The sequence below is a fragment of the Littorina saxatilis genome, linkage group LG8, assembly GCF_037325665.1.
Source record: "Littorina saxatilis isolate snail1 linkage group LG8, US_GU_Lsax_2.0, whole genome shotgun sequence".
Taxonomy (NCBI): Eukaryota; Metazoa; Mollusca; class Gastropoda; order Littorinimorpha; family Littorinidae; genus Littorina; species Littorina saxatilis.
Window position 1 is genome coordinate 71,591,359 of NC_090252.1, and position 18,331 is coordinate 71,609,689.

Below are 18,331 nucleotides of genomic sequence, written 5' to 3' on the forward strand. Positions count from 1 at the left end.
ATAAATGAATTTTGCGTGGCATTGCGAAAGTGTAACTGTACAACGAAGGGTTTATTTTTTCAGTCATTTGAGTTTAGCAAATATGTTCATAGTTGTGCATACACTTCAGTTCATCCACGACCATTCTACACAGTTTCGAGTCTCTAGGTATAATGATCGGACATTTACCTTTTCTACAAAATGTGTTTCAAATTACCCCTCCGAAATTGTGAGTGGCACGAAAGCTTTGCTGTTTAGGGAGCTGTAACTGCTTTCTTTAGGTCACCGATGATCTAAGGGGGTGATGGGGGTGTTTGTGTATTCTCAGATATTCAGATAATCCAAACAGTAAAAGTCTGGAGGGTTTAAATCAGGTAAGTATTGCTACCGCTAAATGTCAAACCTTGTTCTGTTGAGACGATCGTCGAATTTGGAAACTTTGTTTCGAAATTGCACAAACGTCAGACCATTTGTTCTACAACATTGCCAATCAAGGGAAGGGTCATGCATAGGCTGAAGTTTATGTCCCCTACATATATAGTGATCCGGTCAAGAGATGTAGAAGTAATTAGCAGTTGTGAGGGTTGCAGTTTTCTTGGGTCACTCTGTACGTGTCTTGTGCCATTTTGACAACATTGTGTGTGTTTGATTGATCTGCACCTTGCATCGATCTGCGTAAGGCTTTGCTGACAGAGAGGGAGTTGTTTTTTTTTTGGTTTTTTTGTGTTGTCAGGTCAAAGTTGTTAAATTTATCTCGCGTACTTGTCATGCAATTGTGACGTAAATAAAAATGTATTTCATTCAGACATCACAGACTGGGTGTCAAAATATGTGTGGGTGTTTTATGTGGGTGTTTTAGTTTTTACATAGATCTATATGAATTATTTTCTGTACTTATGAAGACATTGACTCTGCAATAATCAGTCGTGATAGGTCATACTGAAGAGAGAGAGAGAGAGAGAGAGAGAGAGAGAGAGAGAGAGAGAGAGAGAGAGAGAGAGAGAGAGAGAGAGAGAGAGAGAGAGAGAGAGAGAGAGAGAGAGAGAGCATTGGTCAGCATATCCTACGGATGGTCATTTCAGTAAGAAAGCATTATTTGCGTTATATGTATATCTTGACACAGACACACAAGCACACACAGACTTTTATCTCCAAGCAGTTATTAAATGCCAACAAGAAGCATGGAACCCAACAAAACATCATTCAAATCTTTCTGATCATTCACATCTGACTTTATTTCAATGCGATGCATCGATTTTCACCACAACTTAACACGAGAAATAGCAGGGTTTTATTGTTTGACCTTTTTGTTTGTTTATTTGTTGCTTAACGTCCAGCCGACTACGCAGAGCCATATCAGGACGAGGAAGGGGGGATGAAGGGGGCCACTTGTCAAGCGATTCCTGTTTACAAATGCACTAACCCATTACTTGTGTCCCAGCAGGCTTTAGTAAAACTAAATTAATACCTACTGGAAGATTACCAGTTTCCAGTATGTTAAAATAGGCTTAACCTATCTACTGCTGGACTTACATCAGAACACTAACAGATTAAACTATACATGAATCGCGAGACAAGCGGCAAGAGAAGAGATTTTTGGAAAAAATACAGGTGAATGAGCAAGAAGGCAGAAAAAAGAAAAGAATTCATGAAGAAAAAGAGAGCATGACAGGAAAGAGGAACCAAAAATCTACCTAACAGCAAACTAGAAAGCTCCTGCGGTTCCAAAAACAGGAGGGGCTTTTAATTTCATAACCGCAGTGCCCCACTGCGGGAGTTTGACCTTTTTCTGGTTACCTTTTACATACCTTCCTAACACTGTAAAGCATCAATCATAAACACCAACACGAATGCGTTTATATTTGTACATTGGATAATTATTAATTGCAGACTATGAGGCTTTTGTTGATTACATTCAGTCACTGCCACCTGTGATCATCCAAAAATCAATCAATCAAAACTGCCTTTAGACATGTACCCAAATGTAAAATTTGTTTCTTTCCAGATAGCCATAAACGCCATAAATACCGGATTATGAATCCCATAATGTAAATGGGGTGGTTGACAAGATAGTTTGCATAACAAGGATTTTTTTTATATATATATACAGCTGTATCAGATACACAGAGGATGGCCAGGTGAAACCTTAAAATAGAGTACGAACATATTCTTTATTTGAAAGAGAATTTTAAAAGGCCCCCCTCCTCCTCCCCTCCCAGTGTTTGTCCAAGTGTAAGACTTGTCTTATCCCACCAATCCATGCAAAAGACAGTCCACATCTGTGATGATGAGAACAATTCTTTGACATGGAAAGATTGTGCCTTTAAAATATAAGTACCATGTCAAAATCCAGATCACAGGTTTGTTGCCAATGTTTACTTGCCCAATTTCACAAGGCACATTGAGTCAGACTGTGTGAAGTTCATGCGATACAGTATCAGATAGTAGACATGTACATTAATATTCAAAGCATAAGGTATGTATTTTGTTTTTAACTGATTAAAAGTTCAACCTGACAAAGCATATTCAAATATGTTTTATAGTTTTTGTTTGTTACTGAAGAATGTTTAAAAAATAATTTAGTATTATTGAAAAAAACCAATGTTCTTGGGCTTGTTGATCCAAATTCATGGGGTGACTGTGAGTTAAAATATTTTTTATTTACTTGTTTCTTTTTATATTGGTTTGGGAAACAGCTACCAGCTTGTAAATGGCTGTGTGAGACAAAGTTACATACACAATTTTCTGATCAATCTTTTATTATATGAAGTCTTATATCGCGCGTGTATCTCCAGACTCAGACTCAAGGATCTATTTATGCCGTGTGAGATGGAATTTTTTACACAGTACATCACGCATTCACATCGACCAGCAGATCGCAGCCATGTCGGCGCATATCCTACTTTTCACGGCCTATTATTCCAAGTCACACGGGTATTTTGGTGGACATTTTTTATCTATGCCCATACAATTTTGCCAGGAAAGACCCTTTTGTCAATCATGGGATCTTTAACGTGCACACCCCAATGTAGTGTACACGAAGGGACCTCGGTTTTTCGTCTCATCCGAAAGACTAGCACTTGAACCCACCACCTAGGTTAGGAAAGGGGGGAGAAAATTGCTAACGCCCTGACCCAGGGTCGAACTCACAACCTCTCGCTTCCGAGCGCAAGTGCGTTACCACTCGGCCACCCAGTCCTTTATTTGTTCATGCAAGGCAGGTATTACTATTGCCATTGGATATACACTCTGCCAAAAAAATATGTTGCACCCATTTTCGTACCCCACTAGACCATTCATTCCCGTGTCAATTCATTCAAACTTTCTTTGTCATTAAAGGCCATCCACTTGGCTATCTGGCACACTTTTGGAATCAAAGATTCATTTTACATGGGTTACATGATCGCCTCTTAATTAAGGGTACCCCCCAAAATCGACCCTATAAAAACATTAGGCACTAATTATACATCAAAGAAAATTCAGAATAGGCACAATTTGGCAAATTTAACATACGAGGATAAAGCCAAATCAATTATTTTACCTTTAAATGCCATTGAACGTTTAAATGAATAAACACGGAAATGAATGTTTTAGTTAGGGTACGAAAATGGGTGCAATAAGGCATTAAGTTTGCCTTCAAAGTGTGTATGATTCAGAAATACTAGTCACTGTGTGTTGAACTGGGACACCTAAGAACAAGGTTGGGGTTAAAATCAAAATTCAGAAAATTGTCACAGTACTATCCCCTCTCTTTTTTAGGTCACAGAATTAATTATTCAATTTACATAGACAAACTTAAAAACTCAATATCTTCAACAACAACAGCCCGAAAATCAATGTGGCTTTAAATTTCATCGCAATTGAGTACACTGAAGAGCACAAGTCAACGGAAATTACGAGAAACAGTGATCAAAATGGTGCATATTCCAAGGAAGTTGAGGGCAGGAACTACCATAAAATACACCGGTTTTTCTCTTCAAGTCATTTGACCACAACTTTTGAAAAATTATCTTTTAACACAAACGAAGTAATTTGAACTACTCAGTCGGGCTGATGTGGGTTGCGGACGACCCATATGGAATTCTGTAAGGAATTTTACGCTGTGTATTCTAATTGGGATGGTGTAGGTCATGTACGACCCATACTATGCAAAGAGACGGCAAAACTCCTAATTGGATGGCGTGGGTAGTGTACGACCCATACTTTTTATTTTACTTTTAATCCTTCTTTGGAAAGTATGGATTGTACACGACCCACATCATCAGGACTGTGTAGTCCAAAGCGTGATTCTTTTAAAGAACTAGGCAGATGCGTTTGAGGGCAGAATGTTTTGATGAGGCAGTCTATTGTAAAACAAATTATATGACTGAAAAGGGGCATGTATTGATTGCCCTTATTCAACAAGAAGAGCAAACGCTCGATCGAGTCACTTTCGCAGTTCTGAATATTATATGAGGCATCAGATGGACAGGAAGAAATTGCTATTCACAACACAATGAGTCACGTTCACATAAAATTTGAGCCCGGTCACTTTTATAGTTTCCGAGAAAAGCCCAACGTTACGTTGTGTGTTGCCGAACAGAAAAGGCTAGTTATCTCCCTTGTTTTTCTGATAACGTTCGTAAAAGGCTACAGATGTAAATACTTTGATGTAAAGAATAATCCTACAAAGTTTCAATCACATCCGATGAACTTTGTCAAAGATATAAAATGTCTAATTTTTCCTTTGACGCTGACCTGTGACCTTGAAAAAGGTCAAAGGTCAACGAAACCATCGTTAAAGTGTAGAGGTCATTGGAGGTCACGACTAAACAAAATATGAGCCCGATCGCTTTGATAGTTTCCGAGAAAAGTCCAACGTTAAGGTGGTGTCCAGGACGGCCGGCCGGACGGCCGGCCGGCCGGACAGACTAACACTGACCGATTACATAGAGTCACTTTTTCTCAAGTGACTCAAAAAGCTGTGAGTTCACATGAGGAAGTGTGTATACATACAGTGATTCCTACAACACAGGCACCCCCAAAAATCAAATTCGAAAAATCAAGGTTCCTGCGTTAAAATCGACAACAAATCAGACTCAGAGCAATCAAATGTGCATCTGAAACAGTCAATTTTGTTACTATGCCATGCTGAGCGGTGTATGTGTTAATTCTCTCAGTAGGTATATGTGGTAAACCGGCACGGTTGGCCTAGTGGTAAGGCGTCCGCCCCGTGATCGGGAGGTCGTGGGTTCGAACCCCGGCCGGGTCATACCTAAGACTTTAAAATTGGCAATCTAGTGGCTGCTCCGCCTGGCGTCTGGCATTATGGGGTTAGTGCTAGGACTGGTTGGTCCGGTGTCAGAATAATGTGACTGGGTGAGACATGAAGCCTGTGCTGCGACTTCTGTCTTGTGTGTGGCGCACGTTATATATATGTCAAAGCAGCACCGCCCTGATATGGCCCTTCGTGGTCGGCTGGGCGTTAAGCAAACAAAAAAACAAAACAAAAATATGTGGTAATCCTCTCAGTAGGCATAAAAGGCAGTTTTTGAAGCCGTTTTAGCGGGTAATGAAACAAAACAATACATTTGAATTTCTGCAATTTTTAACGCATTGCGTTCAAATATTTGGTGATTCGTGCTAACACATGTCATGAATTAGAAAAGACAACATTAAACAGGTTTGCGATTGTGAGGTGTTAACCGGTATTTTTACCGACAATTATCAAATGAATTAATTAAGCAACAAATCAGTGCTGGGGCCGACGCTATTCTTAGCGTACATTAACGACCTCCCGGAGAGACTGACGGCACTAGCGCGCCTGTTTGCGGACGACACTGCAGTGTACAGGGTGGTGACTAGCGTAAACAACCAGGCCCAGCTACAACAAGACCTCCATCGCCTAGCCGAGTGGGAGAAGAGCTGGGACATGCAGTTCCATCCTGCAGAGTGCAACACCCTGCCTGTTACGAGGAGCAGACGCCCACTACAGCCCTCTTACCAGCTCCATGGGCATACGCTGGAGACAGTGAAGGCGGTCAAGTACCTGGGTGTGACCATTCAGGGTGACCTGTGCTGGGACGACCATATTAACAACATCGTCAGCAAGGCAAACAAGACCCTGGGGTTCCTGCGGCGCAATCTGAAGATCTCATCAAGATCCGTGAAAGAGCAGGCGTACAAGGCCTTTGTCAGGCCTATCCTGGAGTACGCCTCGTCAGTATGGGACCTGCACACCCAGAAGAACATCGACAAGCTTGAGACCGCCCAGAGACGAGCTGCCCGATTCGTCTGCAACCGCTACCACAACACGTCAAGTGTCAGCCGGATGCTGGACTCCCTTGGGTGGCAGTCTCTGGAGGAGCGCAGGAAGCTTGCCCGCCTATCGATGCTCTACAAGATCACGAACAGCATCGTCCACTGTCCGGGCATCAAGTCGAAGCTGGCCCCCTTACCACCACGCCAGCGAAGAGGCCATTGCCAGCAGTTCGGCCTCATCACCTGCCGCACTCAGTATCGGAGTGCCGCTTTTCTACCCAGCACAGTGAAGGACTGGAACTCTCTACCAGCAGCTGTCGTCGAGGCCCGCACTGTCGACACCTTTGTGTCGCGCGCCTCGCACTAAACCAGTAGCCACTGTGACTCATGTCCCCTCCCCCCATACTCCCCAACCTGTGAATTTTAAATGGACTTTTGGATGCTGGAAACGCTGCTTTCTTGGACTTGCGCAACATCCCATCAAGTGCCGAAGTAATCACTACTGCTGATTGTGGGCAATAATGGAAAGACAAGACAATCAGATGTACCGAATTACAAACAAAATGTCAAGTCATTTGAAACGTTAGTACTGCTGTTATGCGACATGTTAGAAAGAATTACAAAAAATAAAGATGTACCTTTTCCAAAGAAAACAGATTTGTTTTTAAATATGCAGGCTTTTTAAACAAACATTAAAGCTTCAAATTACACTGAAATGTAATTCATAATCAACGACGGCTGCTCAGACCACTTGTTCAAACGCGTACAAACATTCTTGGGAAATGCTCTCTCAAAAGCCCTGCTCAGCAGCTAGCAGTTAAATGTTCAGCAGTGAGCTTGATGTGGGCTATTTGTGCTCAGCGCTGTGAAAATAGTCCACTTCTTAAAGATTACTTTCGCTTTGAAATCCTCATACCATCCATGTCTAATAAAATATGTACATGAAATTTGAGTATTTGGTTTATTTGAAGTTGAAAATAGCAACAAATTAAATTTGTTTGATGAGTCAGCTTAGACTTAGAGTTAGATCAACCGACTATTTTAAGGACTCTTTCTGGCATGTCAAATAAAAGCAAACCTAATCTCTCGAATGACTTGATGTACTTAACGACATGTCTTAGCATAAATTACCAGACGTTTGAAGGCAATGCATTGAGAAATTTATTAAATGTGCTGGATTTCTTCTGATTACCCACTAAAATGGCCCCAGAAACCGCATTTTACGGCTTCTCAGAAGAATTACATACCGTTCATCATGCCATTACGCCATTGTTAGACAAGATATGTAAACTAAGCTGACTGTTTGGATGCATATTTAATTTTTCTTTCTAATAACATGCACAACAGGTTTCCTTTCAGCAGTTTTGATAGTATACTGTTCAAAAAAAGAAACGCATAGCTTGTAATATTTGGTTAATTTAGTTATATGGCTACAAGGATATCCACCAAACTGCAGAAAATGTTTATCTGGTCGTTGACCTTTCGTCCATTGCCACAAGTGAGCTCTGCACGTGACGCATGCGTTATCAGTGGCTACAATGTCAAAATTGCTCATTTGGCATGACCACTCGTCATGCTTCAGTGTAATCTCGTGAAACTCGGGGAATATTGAGCTCCCACCATGTCTTCCAAAACCCATAAAAGCGGATTGTTCGCCACAAAGAAATCAGACGACAATTCAGCGACGAAAGATGGCCCGATTGAGCAGAGAAGACCGCCAAATTGCATTGGGTCATTTACAAGCAGGCCAAAGTCAAAGTGCAATCGCCAGGCACTTCCACGTGTCCCAGAGCACCATCAGTAGACTGTGGGTCAGGTTTCAAGCCACTGGCTCCGTTGCTGACTTGCCACGAGCGGGAAGACCAAGGGCGACAACTGCTGCTCACGACAGCTTCATACGGCTCCGCCACCTCCGGAATCGTTTCCTGTCGGCCTCATCTTCTGTCCAGGCTCTCCCCGGGCCACACCGATTATCGGACCAGACCGTGCGGAACCGCCTGCATGAAGCTGGTTTGAGAGCTCGCAGACCTCACAGAGGAGCTGTCCTCACCCGCCGCCATCGCCACAACCGAGTGCAGTGGGGCAACCAGCACCTTCGCTGGACCGTCCGGAATCACTGGAGACACGTGTGGTTCAGCGACGAGTCCTACTTCCTGCTCCAGCGACATGATGGTCGGAGGAGGGTCTACCGGAGAGTAAACGAACGTTACGCGCCCAACTGTGTGGATGAGGCACCCGTTCATGGTGGTGGAGGCGTCATGGTGTGGGGGGCGATCAATACCGCTGGAAGGAGCACCCTGGTGCACGTCCAAGGGCGCATAACTGCCCAGCGATACGTGGAGGAAATTCTGCGCCCACACGCCCTTCCTCTTCTGGCTGACCAGGATGCCATATTCCAGCAGGACAACGCTCGCCCGCACACAGCACGACTCACCACCCAGTTCCTCACCGACCACCATGTCCAGGTGCTTCCCTGGCCATCCATGTCGCCAGACATGAACCCGATAGAACACCTCTAGGAAGAATTGGACAGACGTGTGCGCAGGCGAGAAGAAGCGCCGGCAAATCACCGCGATCTATTGCAGGCACTTCAGGAGGAGTGGGACACCATCCCACAGCAAGATATCCGGCATCTGATCCAGTCCATGCCCAGAAGGTGCCGGGCAGTTGTTGCTGCTCAAGGCAGTCACACCCCCTACTGACTTGACAGCCTCGGCCTCCAATCGTATTGATTGACTGATTGATTTGAAGATGCAAATGAACTGTGTGTGCATTCAACTGTGTCCATACCAAATTTCAAACAAATAATCTAAATATTGGATTTTCTGTTAATTTTTTCGAAAAATAAAACAAATTTGGCAAGTAGCAACTATGCGTTTCTTTTTTTGAACAGTATATGTCAATTTTAACACGTTAAACTTGATTTTGCGAATTTGATTGTTGGGGATGCTAGTCTTGTAGGTTCTATTTTATAAACAGTACCTCGCGTAAACTAAATCTGTTTTCTATATAACATAGGACAATGAATGGCCTTTTCAGTCTTATAATTGGTTTTACAATAAATGGCCTCATTAAAATGATCTGCCCTCAAACGCGTTTGCTTAGTTTGTTGTTGTTGACAGGTAGTATAGAAATAGAATATGAACGTTGGACATGTTTTAACTGCTAACTAATATTGACAAAACCACTGTATACTTCTGTGTCTGCAGACTGTTCCTGGCATAATTAATGTAAATGCTTAAAAAATTCCTTTAACCATTTTAAATATAAAATTTGTTGTTTTGTGCAAGGGACGTTACACAGTGGCCACTACATACAGTGTTGGTAGTTGGCCCCTGAGCAAGCGTCAGCATCAGTGTTCGTAGTTGGCCCCTGAGCAAGCGTCAGCATCAGTGTTGGTAGTTGGCCCCTGAGCAAGCGTCAGTATCAGTGTTCGTAGTTGGCCCCTGAGCAAGCGTCAACATCAGTGTTGGTAGTTGACCCGTGAGCAAGCGTCAGTATCAGTGTTGGTAGTTGGCCCCTGAGCAAGCGTCAACATCAGTGTTGGTAGTTGGCCCCTGAGCAAGCGTCAGTATCAGTGTTGGTAGTTGGCCCCTCAGAGAGTATCAGGGTCAGTGTTGGTAGTTTGCCCCTCTGCGAGTGTCAGCATCAGCGTTGGTAGTTGGCCCCTCGGCGAGTGTCAGCCTTAAGTGTTGGTAGTCGACCCCTCAACGAGTGTCAGCATCAGTGTTGTGTCAGCATCAGTGTTGGTAGTTGGCCCCTCAGCGAGTGTCAGCCTCAGTGTTGGTAGTTGACCCCTCAGCGAGTATCACCATCAGTGTTGGTAGTCGACCCCTCAGCGAGTATCACCATCAGTGTTGGTAGTTGGCCCCTCAGCGAGCGTCAGCCTCAGTGTTGGTAGTCGACCCCTCAGCGAGTATCACAATCAGTGTTGGTAGTTGGCCCCTCAATGAGTGTCAGCATCAGTGTGTGGGTAGAGGTCCTTGAACAAGGAACAGCAACATAGTCATAAGAGCAGAAGGTTTCTTTTATTAAATGTTAGCAACAGAGCAGTTTCACCACATAATCTTACAAGAAAAAGAGAAGACAGTGAGTAATTCTAAAACTTGCTCTTATTCATACTACACTTAGCAAACCATTTTATCTGTACAAATTGTGTACTTTAAAAAAAAATCACTCCCGAATCATTTTGTTCAAACTTTCTACGCCATTAAAGGCACTTCACTTGGAAATGTGGCACACTCTTCCGCTGCTCAAAAAAGGATCCCCCAAAAATTGACCCGAAAAAACACAAAGTACCACTTAAAAATCGACTCAAGTTCAGGATAGACACAATAATAATAATAATGAAAATAGAACATTTATATAGCGCTTCTTCACAGCTCAAAGCGCTTTGGCAACGTTTACATACGTGAAGAAGAACATCAATTATCTGTCCAGAACAGGGTGTCTTCTTTGGTTAACTTTTGTACTTTGTGTTCTGCCATTACTGCTGATGCAGGTGTCAATCGCTTCAGCAATAAAAAACATGAGGTCTTGCGTTAATTTAGAGGGGTTAAACAATTAAAAGAAAGCTCTGTATATCAGCAATGACTCAGTCCTTTAAAATGAATCAGACAAGGCTAACAATTCAGGAAATGGAACAAACCAACTGAATTACAAATTAGCACAATTTCTTTAAATCCCCTAGAGCATGTTCTATTCTCCTCACAATCTATGCCCCCCCCCCCCCCCCCCCCCCACGTTAACAATAACAGTGTAAATACATGTTTTTAGTACTAGTAAATTACTAGTTATTGTCACTTAAGAATCAGTTTTGTTGATATCAAGGAGTAGTAAAATTTAAAGTCAAAGTTTCAGATAAAAGTTTAAAAAAGAAGTCAAACACTGAAACAGCATTCTTCTTACTCACTGTCCAGTTTTTGTGTGTGTCACTGTGTGTGAGAACAATACGTTTTGACACATCTCTTTCAATGTGTATGCATACTACTACTATTACACAAGTTAGTACTATGTGATCCCAGAACGCCTCTTCTTTTGTTTTCCAAATGTTCTACAGAATAGACCTTTTTCACTTAAATTTTGGCGCATGCGCTGTGAAGTTTATTGTCAGATCTACCGGAACAAAGGGGCAAAAGGAAAAATCGACAACGAGGCTTGGTGCAAAGTAAAGTGCGGAGACGACGAGACAAACTGTTGTGTTTACAAAGTCTGCAAGTGCAACAGTGGAATCAATGAAGAAAGAGAAATACGGTGGACAGAATTTGTCATTGTATGGCTTTCCGATGGGTGCAATTGCGAAGGCGCAACAGCGAAGGACGCGATGGGTGCAAGCAATCCGACGACAGGGGTTTGTCGTGCCATTGAAAAGTCTGCTCGCGTCACTTCGTGTCTGGCAATGGCACGGCTATCAACGATGCCAACTCCTTTGACTTCGTACCCACCCTTAATCTTGGATTTGAGAGAACATCAAGAACAAGTGACTCTAGCAGAAGGACAAGGTACTGGTCGGAGACGTGACTTTGTCCGCTCAGTGAAGACCGACGACAAGCAAGCGGTTTTGCTTCCACCCCCCAGTGTCAACGCTGAAAATATCATCGGATCTGGAAGAGACTCAGAGCCAAGTAAGCTTTGTTTGTTTTTATCAATTTATGATCTGCTGACTTCAAATTGTCTTCCTACATCAGTGTATAAGAAATTTAAAATGAATCGGCAGCCCAAAACGGATGCATAAGAAGGGTCACGAAACAATTGCAAGATTTTAGAAAACAAACAAACAAGATCTAGACATATGTCGACAAGCCGCGTGCATGCAATCAACCAGAGATCTGTTGCTACAGTATCTCTGAATCAACCGACTCTTGAATCGAGAAGATTAAGGAGGTTACTTGATACAGATAGTGATGCAGTTTTCAAGACATCGATAAAGCTCATGCTGAATAATTTTTTTTATTCCCAGAAATGTACCATTGAATTGATGCAACAACAAAAATAGCACTAGATTTCTACAATTTTGATTTTGCATAGAACACTCCAAAATAATTTCCGGGGAGCATCTCCCGCACCCCTAAGTTTTTTTCAATTTCAGGAGTTATTTCCCTCAGGTATTTTCATGCTTAAATGCTGTGAGTGTGATGCATGTGTAATCTGATAACAAGATCATTGATGCTAATTATATTGCTAATGTATACATTTGATTTTGTATTTACAGAAGCAGCCATTCCTTTGCCCTCCGCATCTAGTGAGAGCTTAGGACCAGGGCCAGATCATGCCTTTGCAAAGAGGGACACGACTACATGTGAGGGTATTGTTATTGGAACACAGACTACCTCAAGTTGGCAGAGCTGCAGATGACAATTACATAACAGGCCTCTGTGATTAATCGTCTGACTGAAGATGTTTCTGGCTTGAAGAAAGACAACATGAAGGTGAAGGAGAACATACGCTCTTTTTCTGTTGATTCTCTACTGAAAAATGACACTGCAGTATGGTTTCACACATATGGTGATCTTTCGGTATGCATGTACCTACTTCGTAAAAAAAGGCAGGTCTACATTACTGGTTCACATCACTCCAAAGAGCAAGAAGCTTATTTTGTCATGTAATGGTTTATATAATTTACTCTGGTACTGTATAGAATAAAGGGCCCATTATCTATCAAATCTCTGGTCTGGTCTGAGTTTGTTTCATCAATGATTGTATGTGAGCTTACGAACATAACGATTCCCACTTTAAATAAATGCGATCAAGATAATTAGGTAGACAACATGTCAAGAGACGTTTATTCCTTATTTCTTGTTATAATTGAAGGATATTATTATGCAATATACTGCTTTGTTTTTTAAAATGGCTTCAAATTGTCTCCCTTGTTCCGACACTTTAGTACACAATTTGTGCATTCACTTGAGTTATTTCTTAAAGAAAATTACCCCCCCAAAATTATTCAAAACAGTCTTTGACATATCTACAGTTTAATTAAAAGAAAAACTGTATTTTATTTTAAGTGATAAATAAATATAGACAAATCTTGGGACTGTGCACAAACTGATCGGCTTGAACTCAAAAGTCGCAGCCAAGAATTTTCTGCAACTTTTGAGTTCAAGTCTGTCAGCTTGTGCACGGTCCCACAATCAGTTCAAAAAGAATTTTCCTTGATATAGCCTTGAAAAAAAAAAGTAAGTAACAAATTTTGTACAAACAAATTTGTTCAAGGGAGACAATTGGAATCATGTTTTTTAAAATAGGTGAATTGCATTATAATTTCCTCCAAAAAATAACAAATAACTGTGAAATGAATTGGAAAAAAAGTGCTAACATTATTACCTTGATCAGATCGATGTGTATGACAAGGAATTTCTATGTTTGCTGATTTGGTTGTCCGGTAATGACTTTCATGCACAGGGCTTCTAAATTCACTCGCTCAAACGCTCATGTCTGCACCAACATTCACACACGTCCATATTCATAAGGGATGGTGACAACACGCTCTTGAACAACAAACATGGCACAAAACGAATGAACATTTCAAACATTTCGCTATTGAATGAAATCATCAGTACATGGATATCAAATCATAAAACATCTCACAAAATACCTCCTTGCCATTCCGAAGTTGAAGAAGAATACAGTCCGGCATTACACACACTACACTTTCATCACTGAGAATCGCTGTTCACAACACATGTCCTCGGCTCTGATACGTTCTCCGAATAATACACACAAGTCATGGATGATGGTATAGTCCGTACGAAGCCGAACCACTTCTTACTATCCTCTGACACAAGTTCTTATCAGCTTCCACAATCTTCTGTCTTAACTGCAGGCATTTAAAAAATTAAACCTGAACTCACACACAGAGGTGACAGCACTACGTACCCTCCCTCGCTGTAAACAAAGTACTGATTTTATCTGTCCATATTGAAACTACATACATTTTTCACTTGACAGAACAGTTAACTGTTGCTACCAACTTAATTAACTGGTATTGGAAAAAAATATCACACCTTGAAAACCCTAGTTCAGTATATCATAACTATATACAGCCTTCAAACGGTTGGTACCGGTTGTTGAAGATCTCTTAGTCGCGCTTCCTTGCATCCGGACTTCTTGATCAAAATTGAGGCCTTGAAGAGTCGTCCGGGGAAACTTGTCTTGTCTTGAAGCATACCTGAAAATGAAATTATTTTTTTTACTTGACACTAAAGCAAATCTTATGCTGGGTACAAATGCTAAAACAAGTTGCGCCAGTCTGTCAAACATGTATAACGATACTGAACGCAGTACATTTCACAAGGACAATGCTTAGCTGAAAACCAGCATCCACGTCGAATAAGGTAAATGGCAACCCAGCATAGCGCAGTAGCAAAACTGTCCCACAGGAAATCACGCTTCCCTGTGTTTAAAACAAATCTGTTTAACTTTCTAAGCTTGTAGCCCTGAAAGTCAAAAAATGATGCACTAGCCTCTGGCTAGTGATTCTGAAAACGTACCAGCCAGAGAGCAAATTTTACGAACCAAACCAACAATTTGATTCAGCATCTTCACTCGCATTTGGCGAGTAGATGAACACTTCTACTCACCAGTTGCATGCTTCTACTAACTATGGCGAGTAAAATACTTGCCACTTTCACTGTTTCAGGGCTGGTTTGTTTTTAACCTAAACATAATGTTGTAGTTTTCCAGAAATTGCTCTACACACAAACATACACCACCGCCCTGGTCTCTTGACTAAATGTAAAATGCATAGTTTGTTGATAATGCACTTTATAAATATCACTGTTTCTCTTTCCCCAGTCTTGTAGCTGTTGTAGTTAACAAGCTCTATATTTTAACTTTGAGACTTATGTTCTGAAAAAAATAGATCACACTTAACAATTTGTATGTCATCGAGAGCAGCTGGTGCAGTTTTCATGGCAGCATGCCCCTTCCACATACATTTGTAGTGTGTACAAGTTTTGTCTGCTGGCACAGTGTCGATTCCTTCAGCCATGTAGTGTGAAGCAGCAAAAAGTGTGGCGGCCACATGGTTGCAAGACTGTCCTTTCTGGGTAAAAACAACAACACACATTCAAATTCTGTTTGTGTCATCTTGATTTTCCTTAGCCTGCTAATAACAATTAACTTTATCTTTCCTAGGAATTCCTACAGAGAGCTTGTAAGCGCATGCTGTTGATATAGATATATTTTATATAGATCTATATAAAATATATACCGGCTCAGAATGGAATTTGATCTTACTGCAGTGATAACCTTCATTGACAAGAGGATTCACAAACACATGTGTACGTACACATTAAATAAAACTCCGCACTCAGGTACCTGGTATTCTATTGAACATGCCTAGCCAACATGGCATGGTCTCCTGGAGATACTGATTAAAATTACATTAACATGCTGCTCATAACTTTGTCAAAAATGACAGCTTTTGCATGCAGACATTTTCAGTAGAGAATTATGAATCTCTGTGTGTGTTTGTCACTTTGTGTGCCATGCATTATATGACTGAGTATGAAAACTGATTGTGTAAGATACCAAGTAACGCAGCCATCAAGTTAATCCCACAAAACATACAAGGCCAACAACACTTACCCAGCAATACACTCGCAGTAGGCTCCAAGTGCCTGTCCGGTCAGCGTCCCCCCACAACAGCATACACTTCGTTGCGAGTCTGCTTCATTGACGTCAGCACACTCGCTCTGAGTCTGATCACCACAGTTGCTTACTAGCTGTTGTGCCATGCAGAAAGACATTTTATGCACACAGTATGTCTATCGTTTACCCCAAGGTATTGCATTCTTTGCGCTGGATGCGTCGTATAACTTGTCGAACGTCGACGCAGTAGTATCAGTAAGAAAGTTGATCCAGAGATCTGTAGATCTGTGGTCGATCACCTCTGCTTCGCTTATGTAGGGGAAGTTCGCCAAGTCTTTCGTCCATATACCACCAATAGCCGTTTCAAACCATACCTTCATGCATGTCCTTGACTTTTAGTTCATGATTTTGAACAAGATAATCCGTTTTCTTGCAGAATTTCTCAAAGTAATCCTCTGGCAATAGTACTTCGAGCCCCGACAGTGAAAGAGGTATTTCAGACTGCCCCTTATTTCCGGTTATCAGAGAGAGGCTGCCGTGCCCTAAAATCTGATTGGTCGAAACGCTGGGGGCAAAGGTTATACGAAAACGGTCTATTGTCAATGACTGAATGAGTATCATATTACAAGCATAACATATTTACCTGAAATGATGTCCAGTCTTTTCTTGCACACCACGTTCACTAAGACTTATGCTTTCATTGGCATTACTCATTGTCTCTGCCCTTGCTTTGGTAACTGTATGTTAGTGTCCACGGGTAGAAGATGACACTGGAGGAGAGCATGGTGGTGCCAGACGATGATGAAGTTTATTCTCTGGTGATACAAGAAAGAAAATTATGAGCGTTTGCTGAATGTTTCAGTGTTTGCTTGTATGCATTTACAATTACCAGGTGAATACGCTGCACAGATCTGCAGTGCAGATGATACTAAGACAACACTGTCAGCACAGCTACCAAGTCAAACTTACAACGAGCACAGTCAGTATATAATATGGTGCTGATTAACAATAACAACCCATTTAAGTTTCAAACATGCCTTTTCTGCTCTAATGTTTTCTCTCTCATGCAAGCTGTTTTATAACCTTGACATTTTCTGCAACAACATTCCCAAACACAATCTGAAAAGTAGCATGCCTTGAAAGGAACATTTGATCAATTATGCTTTAGATCTATTCCAAACATTACCTTTTTTCATCATGACAGGAAACAATGCTGACGTGTCTTGCTGACGTGTCTAGTTCACGTGTTGAGTTAACCTGCTTGGAGCACTGCTGTAGATATAGGGTGTGACTGAGTATTCAGGGTGTCAAGATGTAGCCAATGTCACCGTATATGAACAAGCCCAGAGGTGCTTGGATTGCAGGACACACCCAACTCTCATTTAAAATCATGGTACCCTTTTCACACCCTGGCCATAGAACAACACGACACACGGTCCAAAGATGTTCGTCACCAACTACTTCAATGCCTATAGAAGCCGTCACGGCGTGGCATCCTTCCTTGTTGATATTATACTCGTGCTGTTTTGTTTCGTTGACTGACTGATAGACTGTTGTTCGAAAATGTGTGTAAACAGCACCACAAACACGCCGAAAAAGTGCACTACAAGTACAAGCTATCTGGAATTGCTCACGAGTACGTGTGGTTAGCCGCTTCCTGTCGGGTTCACACTCGTCGTGCAAGGCAGAATATACATTCGGTGGATGCAGCGAAGACTCGTTTCCTTGCTGATGTAGAATATGTCGCCGTGCATGGACTGACAGACATCAATCACGCAGAAAACGGTGCAATCATAGTCTTCGCGGGTGCTTGTAAGTGCTAAACTGCATACCGTCCACACTCTTGTCAACATAATTCAAAGAGGAGTCCATGCTTTGACAAATGAAAGCGTGCGGCACTCTCCTTATCGTCTTGGGCATTCCGCGGATCCGTGCGGTGACGAAAATGTGTTGATGGCGCATGTTATATCGCAAAATGATGCACGAGTCGAGTCGACTCACAGTCTCATTTACGGCCGCCATTTTTAGGATTAAAATTATCTCCCTTGCAAGTTGGGGGCGCTTCTGTCTGCTCTTACCTAACTTAGGGCTGGGGGGGGGCTGCCCTATGTTAAGAGCGACATAGGAGCGCTCTTTGGCCAAAGAGCGGTCCGTGAAACGCACCTATCTTAACTTTGCTCTTAACCCCATCTTGACCCCTTAAGAGCTCCTAAGTTAGGATAAGAGCGGTATATGAAACCGGCCCCTGGACTATATCGAGAACGTCGCAGCCTTGGCCAGCCAGACGGTCAGCATCCTACCGGCCACAACACGAAAACTGCAAGAAATCCGCGACTCACAAAAAGCAGACGAGGAACTGCATCAAGTCCGGGAGTATTGTACAATCGGGTGGCCAGTGTACATGCCTGAGAACCCTCTCTTCAAGCAATACTGGCTCAACAGAGAACATCTGACCATCATAGACGACCTCCTCCTCTTCGACGATCGTCTCGTCATCCCAAGATGCCTCAGACTCGACATC

At 42.1% G+C, this 18,331-nt stretch overlaps 1 protein-coding gene and 2 long non-coding RNA genes across 3 annotated transcripts; all 3 read right to left on the reverse strand.

Annotated features, from left to right (window-relative positions):
• Positions 1–1,185: 1,185 nt before the first annotated feature.
• On the reverse strand, positions 1,186–8,957 carry LOC138974912 (uncharacterized). The gene is made up of 2 exons (XM_070347632.1): positions 1,763–8,957; positions 1,186–1,282 (listed from the first exon to the last, which is right to left on the reverse strand). The coding sequence occupies exon 1, from the start codon at positions 8,676–8,678 to the stop codon at positions 8,190–8,192; it is 489 nt and encodes a 162-aa protein (XP_070203733.1). The 5' UTR covers positions 8,679–8,957; the 3' UTR covers positions 1,186–1,282; positions 1,763–8,189.
• A 170-nt stretch (positions 8,958–9,127) lies between these two features.
• Positions 9,128–18,068, reverse strand: LOC138974914 (uncharacterized). The gene is made up of 3 exons (XR_011458443.1): positions 16,997–18,068; positions 16,454–16,625; positions 9,128–10,201 (listed from the first exon to the last, which is right to left on the reverse strand). It is a non-coding gene; the product is annotated as an uncharacterized lncRNA (long non-coding RNA).
• On the reverse strand, positions 13,738–16,391 carry LOC138974913 (uncharacterized). Its single transcript, XR_011458442.1, has 3 exons — positions 15,808–16,391; positions 15,087–15,262; positions 13,738–14,386 (listed from the first exon to the last, which is right to left on the reverse strand). It is a non-coding gene; the product is annotated as an uncharacterized lncRNA (long non-coding RNA).
• Positions 18,069–18,331: the final 263 nt, after the last annotated feature.